This window comes from Poeciliopsis prolifica, unplaced genomic scaffold, assembly GCF_027474105.1.
Source record: "Poeciliopsis prolifica strain line A6 unplaced genomic scaffold, Auburn_PproV2 SCAFFOLD027, whole genome shotgun sequence".
NCBI classification, from domain to species: Eukaryota; Metazoa; Chordata; class Actinopteri; order Cyprinodontiformes; family Poeciliidae; genus Poeciliopsis; species Poeciliopsis prolifica.
Window position 1 is genome coordinate 4,767,149 of NW_026562402.1, and position 17,821 is coordinate 4,784,969.

The 17,821-nt window shown below is 38.8% G+C and overlaps 1 protein-coding gene across 1 annotated transcript; it reads left to right on the top strand.

Moving 5' to 3' along the window:
- The first annotated feature begins 218 nt into the window (after nucleotides 1–218).
- rtel1 (regulator of telomere elongation helicase 1) lies at nucleotides 219–17,471 on the top strand. Its single transcript, XM_055048659.1, has 33 exons — nucleotides 219–440; nucleotides 846–1,044; nucleotides 1,812–1,905; nucleotides 2,819–2,900; nucleotides 3,248–3,308; nucleotides 3,616–3,691; nucleotides 3,773–3,857; nucleotides 4,126–4,191; nucleotides 4,460–4,616; nucleotides 4,816–4,854; nucleotides 4,940–5,015; nucleotides 6,852–6,949; nucleotides 7,054–7,109; nucleotides 7,676–7,747; nucleotides 8,132–8,213; nucleotides 8,838–8,970; nucleotides 9,287–9,400; nucleotides 9,510–9,550; nucleotides 9,881–9,966; nucleotides 10,194–10,271; nucleotides 10,592–10,669; nucleotides 11,294–11,440; nucleotides 11,521–11,636; nucleotides 12,553–12,676; nucleotides 12,852–13,011; nucleotides 13,598–13,752; nucleotides 13,835–13,930; nucleotides 14,221–14,431; nucleotides 14,507–14,641; nucleotides 15,481–15,603; nucleotides 16,515–16,703; nucleotides 16,791–16,913; nucleotides 17,075–17,471. Exons 1-33 carry the CDS (start codon nucleotides 339–341, stop codon nucleotides 17,152–17,154), a joined length of 3,534 nt encoding a protein of 1,177 aa, XP_054904634.1. The 5' UTR covers nucleotides 219–338; the 3' UTR covers nucleotides 17,155–17,471.
- Nucleotides 17,472–17,821: the final 350 nt, after the last annotated feature.

The following is a 17,821-nucleotide window of genomic DNA, read 5'->3' on the forward strand; positions in this document are numbered from 1 at the left end:
CAGGAGAGAAGAGATGATTATTTCATGACTTCCACAGGATCGAATAGCTCCTGTAAATTTATTTTGGATAGGAAAACGTGACAGAGAAAATGTGATTGTGGGGAAGATGAGACATGAGGTTCACACTCCTCACCGCTTGGTGGCGGTAATGCTCACCTACCGTTTTTTTTTTTTTTTTTTTTTTTTTTTTTGCCAACCGCCAATAAATTTCAAGAAGAAGAAAAAGAAACAGAAGAAGCTGGCGCGAAGCTAATGAAGTTTCCAGCAGTGACAGCAAACTTTTTCTGGAATGTGCTCCTTTGAGTTGAACTGTAGCTAGGCCGGCCGGGGAGACCGAGATGCCTTCACTCAATCTGAGAGGAGTGACTGTAAATTTCCCCTTCACTCCGTACGAGTGTCAGAAAGACTACATGAGCAAAGTGTTACAGTGTTTGCAGGAGGTAAGTTCCCATGGAAACACTAAAGCTTTCTATAAACTGCCTCTTCTGTTGCATGTGCTGTGTGTGTATCAAGCAATACGTACCAAGCTGTTTCGTGCACTTTGAGGAGGAATGAATGGTGAACATTTGGTTAAAACATGTTCATTTTTTCCTTCAGTGGGTAGAGAATCCGGAAATGTTACCCCAAACTTTCATAATAAAATTACTCAAGTAAAAGTACAAAGTAGTAGAGAATAGTATAAAAACTGCTACAAATAAATGTTTTCAAAAAAGTTACTCAATAAATGTGAGTAAATGTAATTAGTTACTACTCAACTCTATATATTTATATGCATTTACAGGAGTTGAAGTGCAATAAAGAAAATAAATTCTGTAAAAGGTGTGTGTCTGGTTTCTTGTTTCCAGAAAGCTAATGGGGTTCTGGAGAGTCCTACAGGAACTGGCAAAACCTTGTGTCTGCTGTGTGCCACTCTGGCATGGAGGGAGCACTTCAGGGACTCCATCTCTGCTCGCAGGCTAGCAGACAAGCTGAAAGGACAGGAGTTGTTCCCAAACACACCTCTGGCTTCCTGGGGGACAGCTGCTACTGACGGGGACAAGCCAAGTATGTTACTTTGTTTTCTCTGTGTCTTCATCACAGAAGACGTCCCTGCATGTTTGTAGTTGGTATTTTCTACAGACAGGTACTGACCAGAAGGGGGTTCTTACCGGATGATCATCTTGAGCAAAAACTATCCAAGATTTCATGTTAAGACAGTTTTTCTGTTATTATACAGATAGATATCTGTGGATGCCAGACTCATTGCAATTCCATGTTATTTTATGCTATGTTTTTATTATCTCTTGTTTTATACTTTCTGTTGTACTTCATGTATCCTATTGTTGTTCACTGTGATTCCATGTATGGAGCAGTCCTCTATAACCTGGCAGTGGTAAACAGCCTGCATATCCATTTTCTAAAACACCATCAAGAATAATGATCTAATATTGGAATAAAGACTAGAATTAATTAATGTTGCAGTTATTAGTAGTCAGAGACTGTTATAAGCAGGTGAGGTTTCAGCCTGGGTTTAAAGAAACTCTTAAGTTCCAGCAGCTTTGCAATTTTCTGGAAGGTTGTTCCAGATTAGAGGTGCATAAAAACTGGCAGGGAGGAAAACCCAGGACATACTGGAGGTTCAGTGTTGGCAGTGTGGCCACACTGGCTGGAGAGAGGGAAGTCAGGGCTTCTACAACCTGACCCTGGGTTAAGATGAAGATAATGCATTGATGGAGTTGATCATCCTGTTAGAAACTTCAGAGAGAAGCAACAACTAAGTTGATGTAACTTAATCTCTTGATTGTGGTTCTTCTGATCTTTCTATGCTTCAGCCTACTACACTGATATTCCCAAGATCATCTACGCTTCCAGGACTCATTCACAGCTCGCACAGGTTATCTCTGAGTTAAAGAACACTTCGTACAGGTAAACAGTCTTATTGATAAGCTTTATGCTGTGTCATTGGGTTTGCATAATGGAGATTATAGCAAGAGTTGAAAGTAGTGTTTTAAAGATTTTACAGATATGAGACAGGTAAACATTTGCTGTATTAACTTGTAGAAGTTGGTAGTTTTTTATTCAGTCAATTGTTTAAGTCATTGTTGCTGATGTATTTACACTTGCTAAGAAATTATCTGAGATGGGCCGCCACCCATGACGTTTTGGAACTAGATGATTTAGATTTACTCTCTGAAGACATGATTGATACTTTGTTCTGTCTCCTTCTTTCTCCATTCATGTTCTACTTTACTCTCTTCCTATTCCAAACGATAACAGTTTCTATATGTTGTTCTCTCTTTAGAAAACTAAGATAAGATAAAAGATCTTAATGAATTTGATGAAGGCATCTCAAATTTTATTAATATTTTCACATGTATCCTTTTAATTGGCTTAATTGAGGCTCTTTTGACTTTCCATTCCTTACCCTGTTTGTTATTTATACTACTTCCTACTGTATGTTATACATTTAAATTTGAGCTTACTCCATGGCACAGCAAAGATAACCCCACAAACGCAAATGGTTTGAAAAGCATATCCATGTGTAATGCGCTTTTTTAGGAAACCAGTCAAATAAAGAATAAATAAATATCATTGATTGGAATTTATTGTGACAACAATAAATCACGTTTATCAGGATAAATTATACAATAAACGCCCACCCCTAATTGCAGGCATCTACGCAGCCATGGACTCATTTGTATACCAAAGTACTCTGGAGTCAAACGGGGAGGGTGTCTGCCTTAAAGTTGAAACTGTTGAGCTGAATTTAGTATTTCAGGTTAAAATTGGTGAATGTCAGCATCATAATTTGGATTTCTCTGTTTATCTGTTGAATTAGGCCAAAGGTGTGTGTGCTGGGGTCAAGAGAGCAGCTGTGTATCAACCAGGAAGTAATGCGCCAGGAGAGCAACCACGTCAAGGTAACCTAGACTTGGGTGTTTTCTTGCAATTTTGAACTGTTTGTAGTTTTCTGGCTGCTGAGTTAGATTTTTTTCAAAAATTTCTTTATCATACAAAATCTGAGAAATCGAAGCTGAGTTTAAAACTCCTTCAAGCCATACATGAGCCAGAACGTCTTGTTCTCTCGAGATAAATTGGAAGGCCATTGCCTTTTGCTGCTTGCTCCAAGAAGTGTAACATTATGCCATATCATGAGATATGGCATAAAATGAATGAGCACATTCATTTTTGTGCTCAAAACGAATCCTTGTACTAAGCCAGTTTGTACATATCTAGAGATAATTATTTAAAATCTTCTGTTTTTCAGGTTCATATGTGCAGAGGAAAGGTGTCCACCAGGTCATGTCAGTATTACAACAATGTTGACGGTAATGATCAGTTTTTACCAGGGAAGTGACCTCAGCTGAGCAAAAACACGAGGAACACTGTTATGCTACTTGGAAGTCTAGTGTTGGTTATAAATATGTGAAATAATTGCTTGGGGCAATTATTAATGACGCGAATAATTCAGATCAAAATTACATCTGAATTTAAGAAAATATTCAAATATTTCAGTGTTGTGTTTGTTTACAAGCATTACAGGTTCATTAATTAGATATTCCAAGCAGGGTATCTTTAAAATAAGATTAGCAGTTGTCTAAATTATGATTCTTCCTTTTCACTGTCTTCCTTTAGAGAAGAGCACAGACAGAGACTTGGTTAACTCCATCCTCGATGTGGAGGACTTGGTCAAATTTGGCAACAAACAAAAGTAACCCTACTGCCTCTGTGACTGTTTGTTTACTTGAACGATGGCTAAAGCATTCACATGTGATCTGCTGTATCTCTCCAGGGTCTGTCCATACTACCTCAGTCGTTCTCTAAAGCAGCAAGCTGATGTCATTTTCATGCCATACAACTATCTGCTGGATCCAAAAGTGAGCGAAGTCATGGATGGATGGCTTTGTCTTCGTCTGTTTTGATTTTCATTTCTCTTTATATAACCAAACACTTTAAATTAAGAAATAAGTCATGTCTTCCTAACACAGTTGTTCTGACTGATAAAACTCCTTGTTTTGGGTCTTCATTCCTTTGGTGAGGTGTGCTCCTGAAGAACCTGTTATGTTCTGATGACTCACAGGTCACTGCTGCGTCTTTACAAAACCAATTTTCTCTGAAAAAGTTGTAATGTCCTTTTCTCCACAGAGCCGCAGGGCTCACAATATTGAGCTGAATGGAGCCGTGGTGATTTTTGACGAAGCTCACAATGTGGTAAGAGCTATTCCCTGTACTCTAAAAATATTGATTGTCTAAGTCAATATTTACAATGTCACTCATTGTGTGGCCAAATTTAGCTTCGGCTTCAAACACTCACTGTCCAGACAGTAGAGAAAAAATTATACATGATTCAAAACATGTTTTGCAAATAAAAAAACTGAAAAGTGCGGTGTGCAACAGTATTAATCACCCCTGAGTCAATACTTTGTGGAGCCACCTTGTTTTGATGATTTTATACACACACATCACATGAAACCTGCAGGAGAAAACGTGTGAAGAATCGACGTCCTTTGACCTGACTCCGTACGATATCGCTTCTGCCATCACTGCTGTGGACCGGCTGCTGGTGGAGCAGGCTAGAGAAGTCAGCCAAGGAGGCTCTGTCACAGAAGACCACAATGTAGAGTCCCTCAGCTCAGGTTAAATTTCTCGAAATACTAATTCAATCATTGACTCTGAGAAAACAAGTGAATTAACCCTTTTCTTTGTAATGTAATGCTATCGAAGTCTTGAAGTCATAAATTGGAGTAATTTGTGTTGAGAATTTCTGAAAACATAAACTGCAGAGATTTGTACCAGGAAAACAAGTAACTTTGTTTCATCTCTGTATTTTTTCAGGCTCAAAGATAGATATAAATACAATTGCTAAAATCAAAAGTAAGTATAATTTATGAGCAACATTTTTCTAGCGGTGTCTCTGATTGTATTTGAAGATCTTGACATGTTCTGTCTGCTTGGACAGAAATACTGCTGGATTTGGAAGCTGCCATTGATTCTTATGACGTTCCAAGTGACAAAGGCATCACAAAACCAGGAATGTAGGTGATTTTAACAGTTTGTGATATTATCTTTTACAAATGCAAATCTTTTGTACATGCATACATTCTTATTTTTCGATGGACAAAAATAACATTTTCAACCCTTTGTTTTACAAGGTTACAAAACTCATGTCACAGCTGTGCATTCTAGTATATAAATACAAAATATAGATGATTGAAATTTGTGCCCATAGTCTGGCAGTATACAGTCAGAGCAGAGAAGAGACTTATTTCACTCTGTGTCCACTTCACACATTTACCAAGTTTTTTAGCGCAATTGATCAGTGGTTTGCGCTGCTACGTTCACTATTCCAAGTCCACACTCGCAACGAGACTGTGTGTCAGAGTGAGATGGTTTTAGACCTGAATGTGGGGCTGTGATGTAGTTGTACCAAGCTATGCCGCTGCAGCCAATAGGAAAATTCAACTGCTTAGAAAACGTTCGACTGAAAGCAGGCAATGAGACGGTGTAAGCCAAAAAATTGCAGAACTAGAAAAATTTATATTAGAATGTAAACAATTGCACAGAAACATAAAGATAATAACCAGCCAGTTTACCAGCTAAATAATTGAGTTGGGTGTCAATTAAATGTCCCTCAAAAGCTCATTGTTATGCTTTTTTGAACAAGCTAGGATAGGTCTGTCGGCTCTGCAAAACATGTTAATTACATTTAATACACAAAATCATTCTTGGATATTGAGATTTCATCCAATCAGTTCTGCCTATTTTGAGCTCATTGAGGAATGCGTTGTTGTAGTTTTAACTCATTGTTTACATTAGCATCTCAGACAGGTGAAAATGGCTACGAGCAGACACACAGTGGTACAACCCGTTCATCTTTGACCCTGAAGCAGAAGAAGTGCTAGAAGTTTGAACAACCTTCAAACCACAGCCACTGAAGTTTTAAACACTGCAGATCTGAAACACGTTTATATTGTTATTAATTCAAACTCAAGATTCTGCTTTGCTTCAGGTCAGTGTGCCATGATGTGAAGCAGAGCGGCTGACATCAGCACCATAATTCAGCAAAAAGACACTTTTATTTTTGGATTGTTTTTTTTTTTATGTGAAAACATGGCAGACACTAGAACATTACCAAATTCTAAATGTAGACTTACGATCACTTTCAATCCTGACAGTAAATGATGCCTTACCCACAATATGTCTTTCCTCATTAAAAGTTTGCATCCTTGTCTGTTTGTGCAGCCAACCGTGCAGCATCTAATTACCATTTTTAAATGAAATTAACAAAATAAAAGTGACATTCGGCCACCAGATATCTGTTTTCTGACAGGCTACACATGAACTCATAGGTTGTTTTGAATTCCGTCTTGTCCTTTTGTGACCAAAGGTCAATTACCAAAAAATGGCAGTTTTTTTTGTTTGATTGTTTGTTTTGTTCTTTGCTCTTGCACTGTTTTTAGAAGCAGTCACCAAAAGGGAAGGACAGAAACATGTAGTGACCCTTGAAAAAGCTATTAACATCATTTTCATTTTTGGCAAATACCAATTTCTAATAATTTTTTTGTCTGAAAATCCGTAAATATAGCGACAGTCACTAAGTATGAGACAGTGGGGTGACTATTATTAATCCCATAAGTGACCTGGTGAGTGGGTCTGTCCATCAGCCTTCTCTCACAGCAGAACAGAGGGAGATGGTGGCTGATTTTCAGACCTCTATGGAGGAAGATAAGATCGGTGTCGCATGTTGACATTGTCCGATTGCCAGACTCCCAAAATTAAGGAAATATGGGATGATTTATTGTCCAGTCAATTTATCAGTGTGTTGGGCCTATTCTAGACAGACATGACATGTCCCCTTCTTTCTGTATCAGCTTCATCTATGAGCTGCTGGAGCGAGCCCATCTGACCTACAGGACCAAGACAGAGATCCATGACGCTTTGGAGCAGATCATTGGAAGCTTGTCTGGATGTCAGTATGACAGCGTCTCTTTATATTGCTGCTTTGTATATTATACGTTTTCTACTCGTTTCCATAGGCTTTAATGTAATAATTTGCATAATGTTTTTAACCAGTGCCAGGAATTTTCCTCAGTACGGCTGGACTGCAGAAACTGGTTGATATGATACAGGTGAGTTTGAGGAAACTGCTAGGAATTTACATGACTTAGCTATTTTGACTTGGAGGATCCAATGTGTGTTAACAAATCAGAAAACATTGTGGTTATATTTCCATCCATAGGATGTAGTTTGTGTTTCTACATTTCATCCAGTTACGTCAGCAAAATATAAAACCATTTGTTGGATGAAAACTAGTAGCTCTTTTAAGAGAATGTCAGGAAACCTTTTTTAAATGCAGAGAAAAGTCCTATAAAATCAGACTTTCTTTATATACCAGAAGGTTCATTCACTCAGAATCAACGATTGTCTATCAGTGGAACTGTGTAGCATTTGATTGATATGCTGTTTTTAAAGGTCTGTGCTTCTTCCTTACCAGATTGGTGATATTTCTGAGTTTTACTTATTAATAAATGACGATCATTTTGAGTTTTTGTTATTCTGCAGTAAAATCTTAAGATATCTGAGGTCACTTTCAGCTACATATGCTGGTAAAATTATCTTTAGCTATCAAAAGCTAATTTATTCTTCATGAATCTATTGCAGTGGAACAGTGACTTCTTGTGTTCTGCTCTGTTAGTTGGTGTTCTGTGGGGAAGCATCGGATAAGGACAAACAGAAGCAGATGGAGTTCAACACAGCCCATTTTAAGGTCTGTTCAGTTAATAATAACAATAACTATAATAATAGATTTTTTTTTTTATAGTGCCCTTTATATCAAATTGAGATCTCAAAGAGTACGTTCACACGCTGACGATGGGAAGCTACTGGATTGTAGCTACAGCTCCCATGTGCAGTGTGGCAGAAGCGAAGCTGCTATTTTGCTCTATCAGTCCTTCTGACCAAGTTGTTTGTGCCAAGGACACAAACAACGAGTGGGAGCATGGATAGAACCAGCTACCCACCGATTGTAGGGAGAACTATCGCTGTCGCCCCCTTTTTATTTGCTCCAGAAAAAGAAAAACATTTATTTTATCTAGTGCCTGCTGATCTTGCTTGCATGCTAACTTAAGGTGTGATGGTCTACTTGGTTCAGGTTCACATCCATCTTGACAACAGCTACCAGAGAAAAAAACAAACTCCTGATTTGTGGTCTGCTCCTTCTTCAAAGAAACAAGGTATGGATCTCTGGTAACATGGTTATTTATTTAAAACAATTACCTTTAGCTCATGGTTTTTATTCTGTAATGTTACGTGCTTAGAGACAAAAAGGGATGATGGAATATGCATTTTCCAAACTGGTAGGTTCTTCAGCAGCTGGTTTCTGTATTTATGTTATTATTAGTTAAAAAATGGTTTTGAGTGCAGAAGTTCTATAAAATTATAATAAACAAATTGAGAACAAATGAAATGTAGGACCAAAACACACCTCTAGCTGAAGAGCATGTGACTTATTTTTCAGGTGTATAAATATAAACTGATTACCAGATTTTCATCTAAAGTCTAATGATTAGTCTATAAGTTCAGCTCATCTTATAGATGGCTATTAATTTCCTATGCAAATGAGTAGATATAAGACTGGAAATGAACAAGGAAGCTACCAAAGAACAACCTGAGAACCACTGATGAAGATCACTTTAAAGGATTTCAAAAAACATGTGTTGTCACTGGAGAGACTAGGTTTCTTCTGATCTGTGAGTAAATCGATCAGTCAGCTCTCTCTCAAGGCAGAGAGAGGGGCTCACTCATCCAACAGTTGGATGAGTTAAAATGTGTGATCTGCTTCTGTGTGTGTGTTGTAGGCAACATCCTGAGTTACTGGTGCTTCTCCCCGGGCTTCAGCATGCAGGACCTGGTGAATCAAGACGTTCGATGTGTTATTCTGACCAGTGGCACCCTCTCTCCCCTGACCTCTTTCACCTCTGAGATGAGGATGTAAGACTCCTCTAATCAGTTTATAATAAGAAATGAAGAGGATAAAACAAAAATTGTTTTAGGCCTGGTTGATATTTGGCCCATGCTTGGATAAATTAACTAAATCATTCACTTTTTCTTTTCTTAGCTGATAATAGAACTGATGTTTTTTTTTTGTTGTTGTTTTTTAATTGTTCAATAATTAAGTTAATAAAAATAGCCTTTATTCTGTCTTGTCTTATTCTAACCTTCTGTATTTGAACAGCTTGTGATGGATTGTGTTGTCAGTATTTCGAACCTGTGTCTTGCTATGATTCGATTCTTTTATTTGTTCCAGAAAATTTCCGGTGCTTCTCGAAAATGGCCATGTGATCGATCGAGACCAGATCTTTGTGAGCGTTATTGATCGAGGTCCAGATGGAGTTCACCTGAGTTCAGCATTCGATAGAAGGTAAATGTTCAACAAAGTTCTACATCCAAATATGTGTATTAATTTATATGTAAATGTATTGTTTGACAGCTGTGGTGGCGCCTTTGTTGATGTGTTTTATCTCTGCTAGGTTTAATCCTGATAACATGACTTCTTTAGGAAACACTGTAGGTAAGATCCAGCTTCTTTTTTGTTTTTATTACTTTCGTTTTCATTCTTTTCCCTATTGCTGGAAATAAAGACACAATCAGCCCTAGATCAATGTGTAACAGGAAATTCTCAGAGCAAACAAAAAAAAAATCTTTTATGATGTCTCCAGGTTTAGTTGTTTCCTAACTGCTGCTGTTGGTAAATTAATACTCAATTGAATTTAAATCAGTTGTGATAGTTGGTATTATCCAATCATAAGCTGTCAGGTTTTGGAAATAATGATCATTTTCTATTTCCATATTATTTCATTTTGAAGCTCCTTCTGGTTTCTTGTCTTTGTTTTCTCCTTAGCCAACCTTAGCCGGGTGGTTCCTCATGGCCTCTTGGTGTTTTTTCCTTCCTTCCCTTTGATGGAGAAAACACTGGAGTTTTGGAGGGTGAGTAAACTTAAGTAAACAAGTAATACTAAGCCTGGTAGCCCACCAGGCTTATAAAACACTGGGGGAAACCCTGAACCCCCTTTGCTGATGTTCAAGCGTGATGCATCCTGTCTGTGTAAAGGTGCCATGCTAACTGATGAGGCACCATGTTGCTGCGCCCTAAAAGCTTTTCCTCTGTGTTATGTGTCAAAGCATTTTGCTCTGAATTTGGTTTTTCTCTTCAGGCCAACGGACACACAGATCGCATCGAGAACATGAAGCCCATGTTTGTTGAACCCAAAGGGAAGGGAACCTTCAACGAGGTGAGCTAAACGGAACAACTGGAAAGACACACAGAGGAATTAAGAACATCCTGGGAAAAATCAGAAATTATTTCTTCTTACAGAATAAATAGCCTTTTTAAATAACATTAAACATATCTTTAACACATTATCTTCATTGTTTTTTGTTTCTTTTGACGAATCAAATTTTTGTCAAATCCATCTTCTTTGCATTTTTTTTTTATGGATTTCTCATTTTTCCATAAGATGATGTTAAGAACCTGCATATTCAGGGTCTCCAGGACCGTAGTAGTTGGTTTGGATGTCTTTGCTGACCTAAGCCTGATTGTGTGTGTCTAAAGGTTATTGATGGGTATTACAACAAAGTGAATGATCCAGCATCTAAAGGAGGAAGCTTCTTTGCCGTCTGCCGTGGGAAGGTAAGCTCATAACGACACAATGACAGCGCATCGTCTTCATCGTGGTTTTCCTCCAACGCTTTATGAATGATAGAACAGCTAACTGTTGTCTCTGTACACCTAATGGTGTGTTGAGAATGATTCTTACAGCTTCCTGTGTTTTGATGATCCATTAAGGTTTCTGTTAAATGTTTTAGTTTTAAGAGTTCTGAACTTTTCTGAAGTGAAACAAGTGAATGGAAGAAGCTGAAAATATCACTTCTCTACATGTTACACTTGTAGATGTGTGATTCAGTTGAAATCAGGAAGAACTTGTAAATTTATGTTCACAAAATGTTTAATCTTTGCCATCTTAGTTGTGGGAAGTACTCCTGAGAAATCCATGTTGGAAGTTTTATTGAACAGAAGCAGCTGATGGGTACTGGAAGCCCAAGCGGCAGATTTCTGAAGCAAACACCCGGGTGTGAGAGGCCATGGAGAAATAGAATTAGGCAGAAATATTTCTGACTTCTGCAGGGATTTCATTGCTCCTCAACTCAATCTTTTAAATAAACTCCCCAAATTTAACCTGCAGTAAATGAGATCATCACTGTGTTAATGGTCGACTGTCTCACAGCAGTCCCGTTCCTCTTGTTCTATCCCTAGGCTAGTGAAGGTTTGGATTTTGCAGACACCTTCGGCCGGGGCGTCATCATCACCGGCCTGCCGTTTCCTCCTAAGTTTGACCCACGAGTCATCCTGAAGATGCAGTTTTTGGACGAAATGAGCAGAAAAAAATCTCCAGGAATGCGGGTAAGGTTAAACTGGCAGCAGAGCACCAGGAAGGCCAGTTTGTTGATGTTCAGTGGTGACACGATGTCTCTTCCTGTCAGTACCTGTCAGGTCAGGAGTGGTACAAACAGCAGGCCTTCAGAGCAGTGAACCAGGCCATCGGGAGAGTTATCCGCCACAAGGAGGACTACGGAGCCATATTTCTCTGTGATCAAAGGTATATATCCTTGTTTTTATCCTGGTGATATGAAAAGGGCTTTATAAATTAAATGTGTTACTATTAGTAGTAGTAGCAGCAGCATTATTTTTAGTTCCAAGTTGGTTCATCATAGTTTTAAGTACCTCGGGTATAATTGGGCAGCTGGTGATTAGAACAGAGTCTCAGTGACTGTTTAATGATGCATTCAGCTGGTTGACAGAAAGTGGTTCTACTGTTATTAATCCATGTGATAATTTAGTTATTTTTTAATTTATCATGAAGACTCACTGAGCCCTTTTCTTGCACTGTTCTTCAAGCCTCTTTTTTTATTATTATAAATAATTTGGAATTACACTGGAAATTACTTTACATTTAAACATACAGTTATTGTCTCAAGATTTATTAAATATTGGTTCTTCCAGGGAGTTTGGAAGCAACACAAACACTAAACATTTTTGGGCCAACAATGTTTAGCATTTGACTTTAATAAGACCGAGTCGCTAAGAGAGTTGCAGACTTTTCATGTTCATGTTTCTTTCCGATTCGGGTGTTGCTTTTATGAACAATTATTTCCCAGGTTCTGGATGCTGAGCAGCTGAAAAGATTTTTGCTCTTACATTTTAAAATTTTTGAACAGTTGTTACGATGTGATGGGAGCAGCTGATTGTTTAGCATCTCAAAAGCTCAATAATCATAATACATAAACCATAGATATTACAGGAGTTGACTCCAATATCACTCCTTGATGATATGAGTCATGATGACATTTAATTTCCTTTTGTGATTAATTACAATTCATTGAACTGAATTGAAAGTTTGTTGAGTTTTACATTTAATCCACTCCCATAATAACTTTAACCACAACTCCTAACACTAAATATCTCTGTTTCTCTGGGGAAAATGGGAACTTGGTTGTGTTTTTTTTTCCCTCTAGGTTTAAAAGCTCTGATGCCAGAGCTCAGCTTCCATCCTGGGTCAAGCCGTACGTTCGCCTCTATGACAAATTTGGGAACGTTGTCCGTGATGTGTCTCAGTTCTTTCGGGTTGCGCAGAAAATAGTACGTTGCATTACTTTGAATTATTTTATTAATTAGAACCGTTTTCCTGTTTATGAATTTGACCATTTTGACCTGTAAAGTGCTGATTAAATATTTCAAAGTTAGCTCAGACATGCTGTATAGTGGGTCTTTGTTGTGACTAAAGCTTCAGTGTGGTTGTGTTTGAATGATCCAGAGGCCTGTAGTGGTGAAGATGCCTACAATGGAAAATCTTCCAACCAAATGCTCATCAAACACTCCCAGTTTTTCCTCCGGCTCTGTCTCTGAAAGTTATCACACCCAGAAAGCAAAGGCCTTGGATGCACACCTTCCCAGCCTCAAGAGAAGAAAACTGGGTCAGTATTGTATTTTAAAAATGCATTGCCATCAATCTGTTATCTTTCTGTTCATTATTTTATTCATCTGTCAGCCCCTTTCAGTACTTTTTATAAAGGCTGAGTTTATAGTTGAAATTTTAAACCTGCAGAACTCAAGAAACCTCACATCTTAAAGGAAGGGTATTCTGCATTACACACCTTTTTGAGTCTTACATTATGTTCTAATCTTATTCTCTCGTCATAAGCATACATGGAATGTTTTATGCATGTTTGAGAAATCAAAGTCAAATTTCTTTTAAGTTATGTTTGATAAATGCTTCTTATGCAACTTAAGGTGACATAGTTACATTATGCTTCGTGCCCTGAAATAAAGCATATAAAAACACTAACTTCTAAGGTCCAGTACATATTTTCACCTAACCTAACAAAATCACTTTCTTCCTCCTTTTTTGTGTTTCTTAACTGTTTTCTAGCAAAAGTTCTAGGTTTTCTTCTTATCCTTTTGTGTATGACATCATTAACCAAATAGAAACTGCAGGCAAAGGAGAAAATCTGACACATTTCATGTTAAAATGGCTCTTTCGTGTGGCGTGTTTGTGATCAGATGAGCAGAGCAGAGCTAATGGAGTGGCGAAGCTGTGCATCGCCTATGAGAGTGAGGTGCAGGAAAGTCAGAGGAAACCAACCAACCTGCTGGACGCTCTGAAGAGAGGTGACCGGTGCTCGGAGGACGACAAGAGCGATGTTGGAGAGGAGAAGGTGGGCCGCTGGTTACTTCGTGATCAGAATGGAGTCACAATGCTGTCATTTCAAATAATTTGTGGACTTTTTGCTTCTGAAGGTCAGCCGCTTGTCCACCTTGTCCCTCCAATATGACAAGAAGATGGAGGACGAGTTGCGGGGAGGGAAGCGGAAAATCAAGCTGATTCAGGAGCAGGTACACGTTACACCAATGATTAAATCCTGCTTTTTCTGACCAGAAGTGTTGAACCCCGGGTTTTCCCCAGAAAATGTGCTAAGCCCGGTGTTCGGGGCACCAAGTCTCAGAAACAACAACAAAAAAACTCAGAATAAAATTTGCTCTTCTGTTAAATTCTAAGTAATCAACCAGTGGCTCAACCAAGGTCTAAACAAACTCAGCAGCTGCTTGTTTCATTGCTTCTCTCCCAACTTAAACATGTTTGTATCAGGATCTGATCCTCTCATTTTTCTACCTGGTTCCTAAAGAAAGCGAGTGTCTCTGAGGATGGGTCAGAGGAGAGTAAGGCCAGCAGGGCCAAACAGTTCCTGGCCGACATGAAGAAGTCTCTGAGCAAGGTGAGCTTCGACCACATCGTCCAGGCTCTGCAGAGCTACAAGAAGACAGATGACCTGAGCGTCCTGCTGACAGAGACGGCTGTTTTGGTAGAAGACCCCAACACTCACAGCCTGTTCAGAGGTGCGTTGTTCTGCCTCAGACTCTGGAGTCTGTAAAAGCGTGTCTGCTCTAACCACGACTGGTTCCCTGCCGTAGGGTTCTACCAGTTTGTTCGTCCACATCACAAAAAGACGTTTGATGAGAAATGTCAGGAGCTGGTGGGTCAGGGCTGTGGGTTCAAACCGGAGCACTCGCTGTCTAAGGAGAAGAAAGCAGAGATTCTGCAGACAGGTAGGAAACTGAGCCACTTCTCTTTGTGTCACTGATGGAGGCTCTGAAAAAAGCCTAGACGTGAAAATAATATCACTTACTGCCAAAGCAGCCTGACTCTGGATCCCGTGTATCTGGAAACATGACAGATTTAAGAACAGGACAAAAATAAATCCATCTATCTTTCCTTTTGTTAAAATTGAACATTAGGGGTATTTTCTCCAACGTGTGGATGATTTATCTCTACATTTTATTGTGGTGTTGTTACAAAAAGCCTGTCAGTTCTGCTTTTTATTCTGTTTCACTTTTCTAGATTTTCTAGTTGAGGTGGTTCAGTAACTGGAATTACCACAAAAATGAGAAAACGATCAACTATCAACATTCAAGCTGGATATTGTAAAACGCTGAATTAGACAGACTTAAACCCGCTGACGTGCTCACAATGAGATGACTGCAGTTAAAACACAACTAGGAAGAAAAGGTGCTTAATTAACAAAAAACTGGCAACATAAAATATAATTGTTGATTAATTGTGATGCAAAGCAGCTAGTTCTTTGCAACAGCAAGAAAATATTACATTTTCAACTTACTAGAGAAACACTTCTGAACCACCAAGAACAAATCGTGTTCAAACATTTAAAAAATGTTTGAAAAACGCAAACATTTTTCAACTTGCTTGTGTTGCATCCTGGGAACTGTTTGGAACGTGACTTCCATTCGTTTTGTGGAAGTTGAGGGAAGGCTACAGCAGTGATCTTGATGGAAGGGGAAAAAAACCCCAATGATCATTAAAAAGTATAAATTTACACTTATTTCCTAGAAACAACAAGTTTGTGGAAACTGACGTGTTTGTCTTCCAGCTGTAGATCACCCAGCGGTGGGAGCTGTGAGCTCCAGGTCCACATGCAGTCAGCTCGACACTCAGCAGCTCAACAGAGGAGGACGTCACCTGAGCCAGCAGGGATTAAGAGCAGCTCCATCTGGTAGGAGATCTTAAGCCGGGGCGGCAACTGGTGTGTTTGACCATTTTGCCTGTCTGACAGTCATTATAGCTCTGAAAAGCCAGTTTCTCAGCTTTCGACAGTAACACATTCGATTAATCTGAAAATTTGAATGCATTAGTATTACACAATGCAGGCTAACCAAACTACCTACTTTGACCTGAAAGCCTCTCTCCCAACGAGGGTTATGCAGTTCACAGCAGAACATTATGGGAGCAATGAACAACAGCGGAAGGTGATCGTTTTACACAACAGCAGACAGGAGCGCATTTTTCAACTTGCATGTGCACATTTACATATATGAGCTCGAAATTTTACACGTACAAATTCTGGTGATAATTTTGCTGTAGGAGGATAAGGACAAGTTCCTTATCACCCAAATTCTGTAGGAAATGAACGGAGTGGGATATTTCTGAATGAATGCTTAAAACAAAATGACTTCCTTTCAGTCTTCCTGAATATAAAAACCTGGAAAGCTGAGAATCTTCAGACATGTTTGGTTTGAAACAGTAAAACATTTTTGAAAGCATGCATATAGTGGTTTTTGGTATGAGTTATGTGGGCAGTTGTCCAGGGCAGCATCAGAAAGGTGAGATACACCCAAAAACTCTCAAATAAATCATTTCTCATCTGTCTGTTTCCCCTGAACAGGTTTGTTTCTATTTGATTACATTTAAAGTGAAATAAGTTTCTCTTAATTTCTGTTGAGTACTGGGAGATTACATTACCTGCTTTCTGCTACAAAATTTAAAAAAAATTTAAAAAGTGATTAAACAGAGCTAGAGTGATTAATCTGGTTAAATTAACTGGCAGCAGTAGTTTTTTTAAATAGTTCAGCTGGAAAATTAGCTGCAGGATGGATGAATAAGCTCACTGAGCCTTCTTACGGCCAGGTTCTGACCATAAGAACAAGAGTCACGCTACCTTCCTGGCTGACGTAAAGAAAGCCCTGGGACCTGAAAGATCCGCCCAGCTTTTCCAGGCCATCCAAGGCTACAAAAAGACGGACGACTACGACAGTCTGGTGACCACCGTGGTGAGCTTATTCACAGAGAGGGATGAGAACTTCAACCTCCTCATCAGTAGGTTCTGCCTGAGTCCTCCACAGATCTCCTGGCTTCTGCATGCTGGAGATTTGACTAAAGATGTGTGTGTTGTGTGTTTTCAAGGGTTCGGTGTGTTTGTTCGCCCTCGCCACAAGAAGCAATACACAGAGATGCTGGATGCTCTGATTGGTCCACCCGTGTCAGTCGCTGACGGTCCTGCAGTGAGTAAGGAGCAGCCCTGTGCAGGTCAGGATCCATCAGTGATGTTACACATGTTTTTCTGAGGAATCCGCCTGACTTTATGTCTGGTTTTCAGTCTGTTGCAGTTCCACATCATCACAGCTCCATAATGGAGATGATGTTTCTGTCTATTGGATGAAAGTTTAGGATTCTGTTTTGTTTTTCAGCTCCTCTCTCACCACCTCTGAAGAGTCAAAGCAAGATTTCCAGTTTTTTCTCCAGCAGTGAAAGAAAGTCTGATCTTTGACACTGGACTTTTAGAAATGTTACACAACAGCAGCTCAGATCGCTTGTCTGCTTTGAAAACATCCACTAGATTTATCATTTTAAAATAATGTTTTTAATTAATGAATTTATAACAAATAAAATCACTTGTTTTCACAGATTATGTGGAATTAGAAAGTAACCTGACGAGAGCCAACCGGAGAGAGGTTTCAGCTCTGAAGCCCAGGCTTCAGGAATAGGCTTTTTAATATAAATGTATATTTTTTCTTATTTGTATCAGTCATAAAAAGTTCAAATTATTTTTTTTATGGAATGAAAATAAATTGATGTTTCTGCTCATGTTTCTATTATGTTTACTACTGTTTAAATAAATTAAAAATAGGATTTTTTTTTTTTGTGATTGTTATCTCAATGCAACATGAGTGTCACTCTCATACACAGTGGGCTGAAAATAGAAACATGAAAAAAAAAGTCTCAGGCCAGCCTTCATGAATTGAAAAATGTCTAACTGGGGAAGCTTAGAAGATTAATTTATTTTGACCCCAGCGGTGTCAACAAATTAAATTTGTACTTTACGTTTTCTTTATATTTTAACTGAAGCTCTTTCAGCAGAGTAGTCCTCTCTCCTAACATCCTGCTTTGTAGAGGCCTGTGCTGTGGTGCCAGGGATGAGGATGAAGCTCTGCAAA

What these genes read in the sequence shown, in the direction of transcription:
- rtel1 (XM_055048659.1), top strand. Translation starts at nt 339, where the DNA reads ATGCCTTCACTCAATCTGAGAGGAGTGACTGTAAATTTCCCCTTCACT. An exon ending in TTCACCTCTGAGATGAGGAT is followed by an intron (nt 8,971 to 9,286) that starts GTAAGACTCCTC and finishes TATTTGTTCCAG; the next exon opens with AAAATTTCCGGTGCTTCTCG. An exon ending in GCGATGTTGGAGAGGAGAAG is followed by an intron (nt 13,753 to 13,834) that starts GTGGGCCGCTGG and finishes TTGCTTCTGAAG; the next exon opens with GTCAGCCGCTTGTCCACCTT.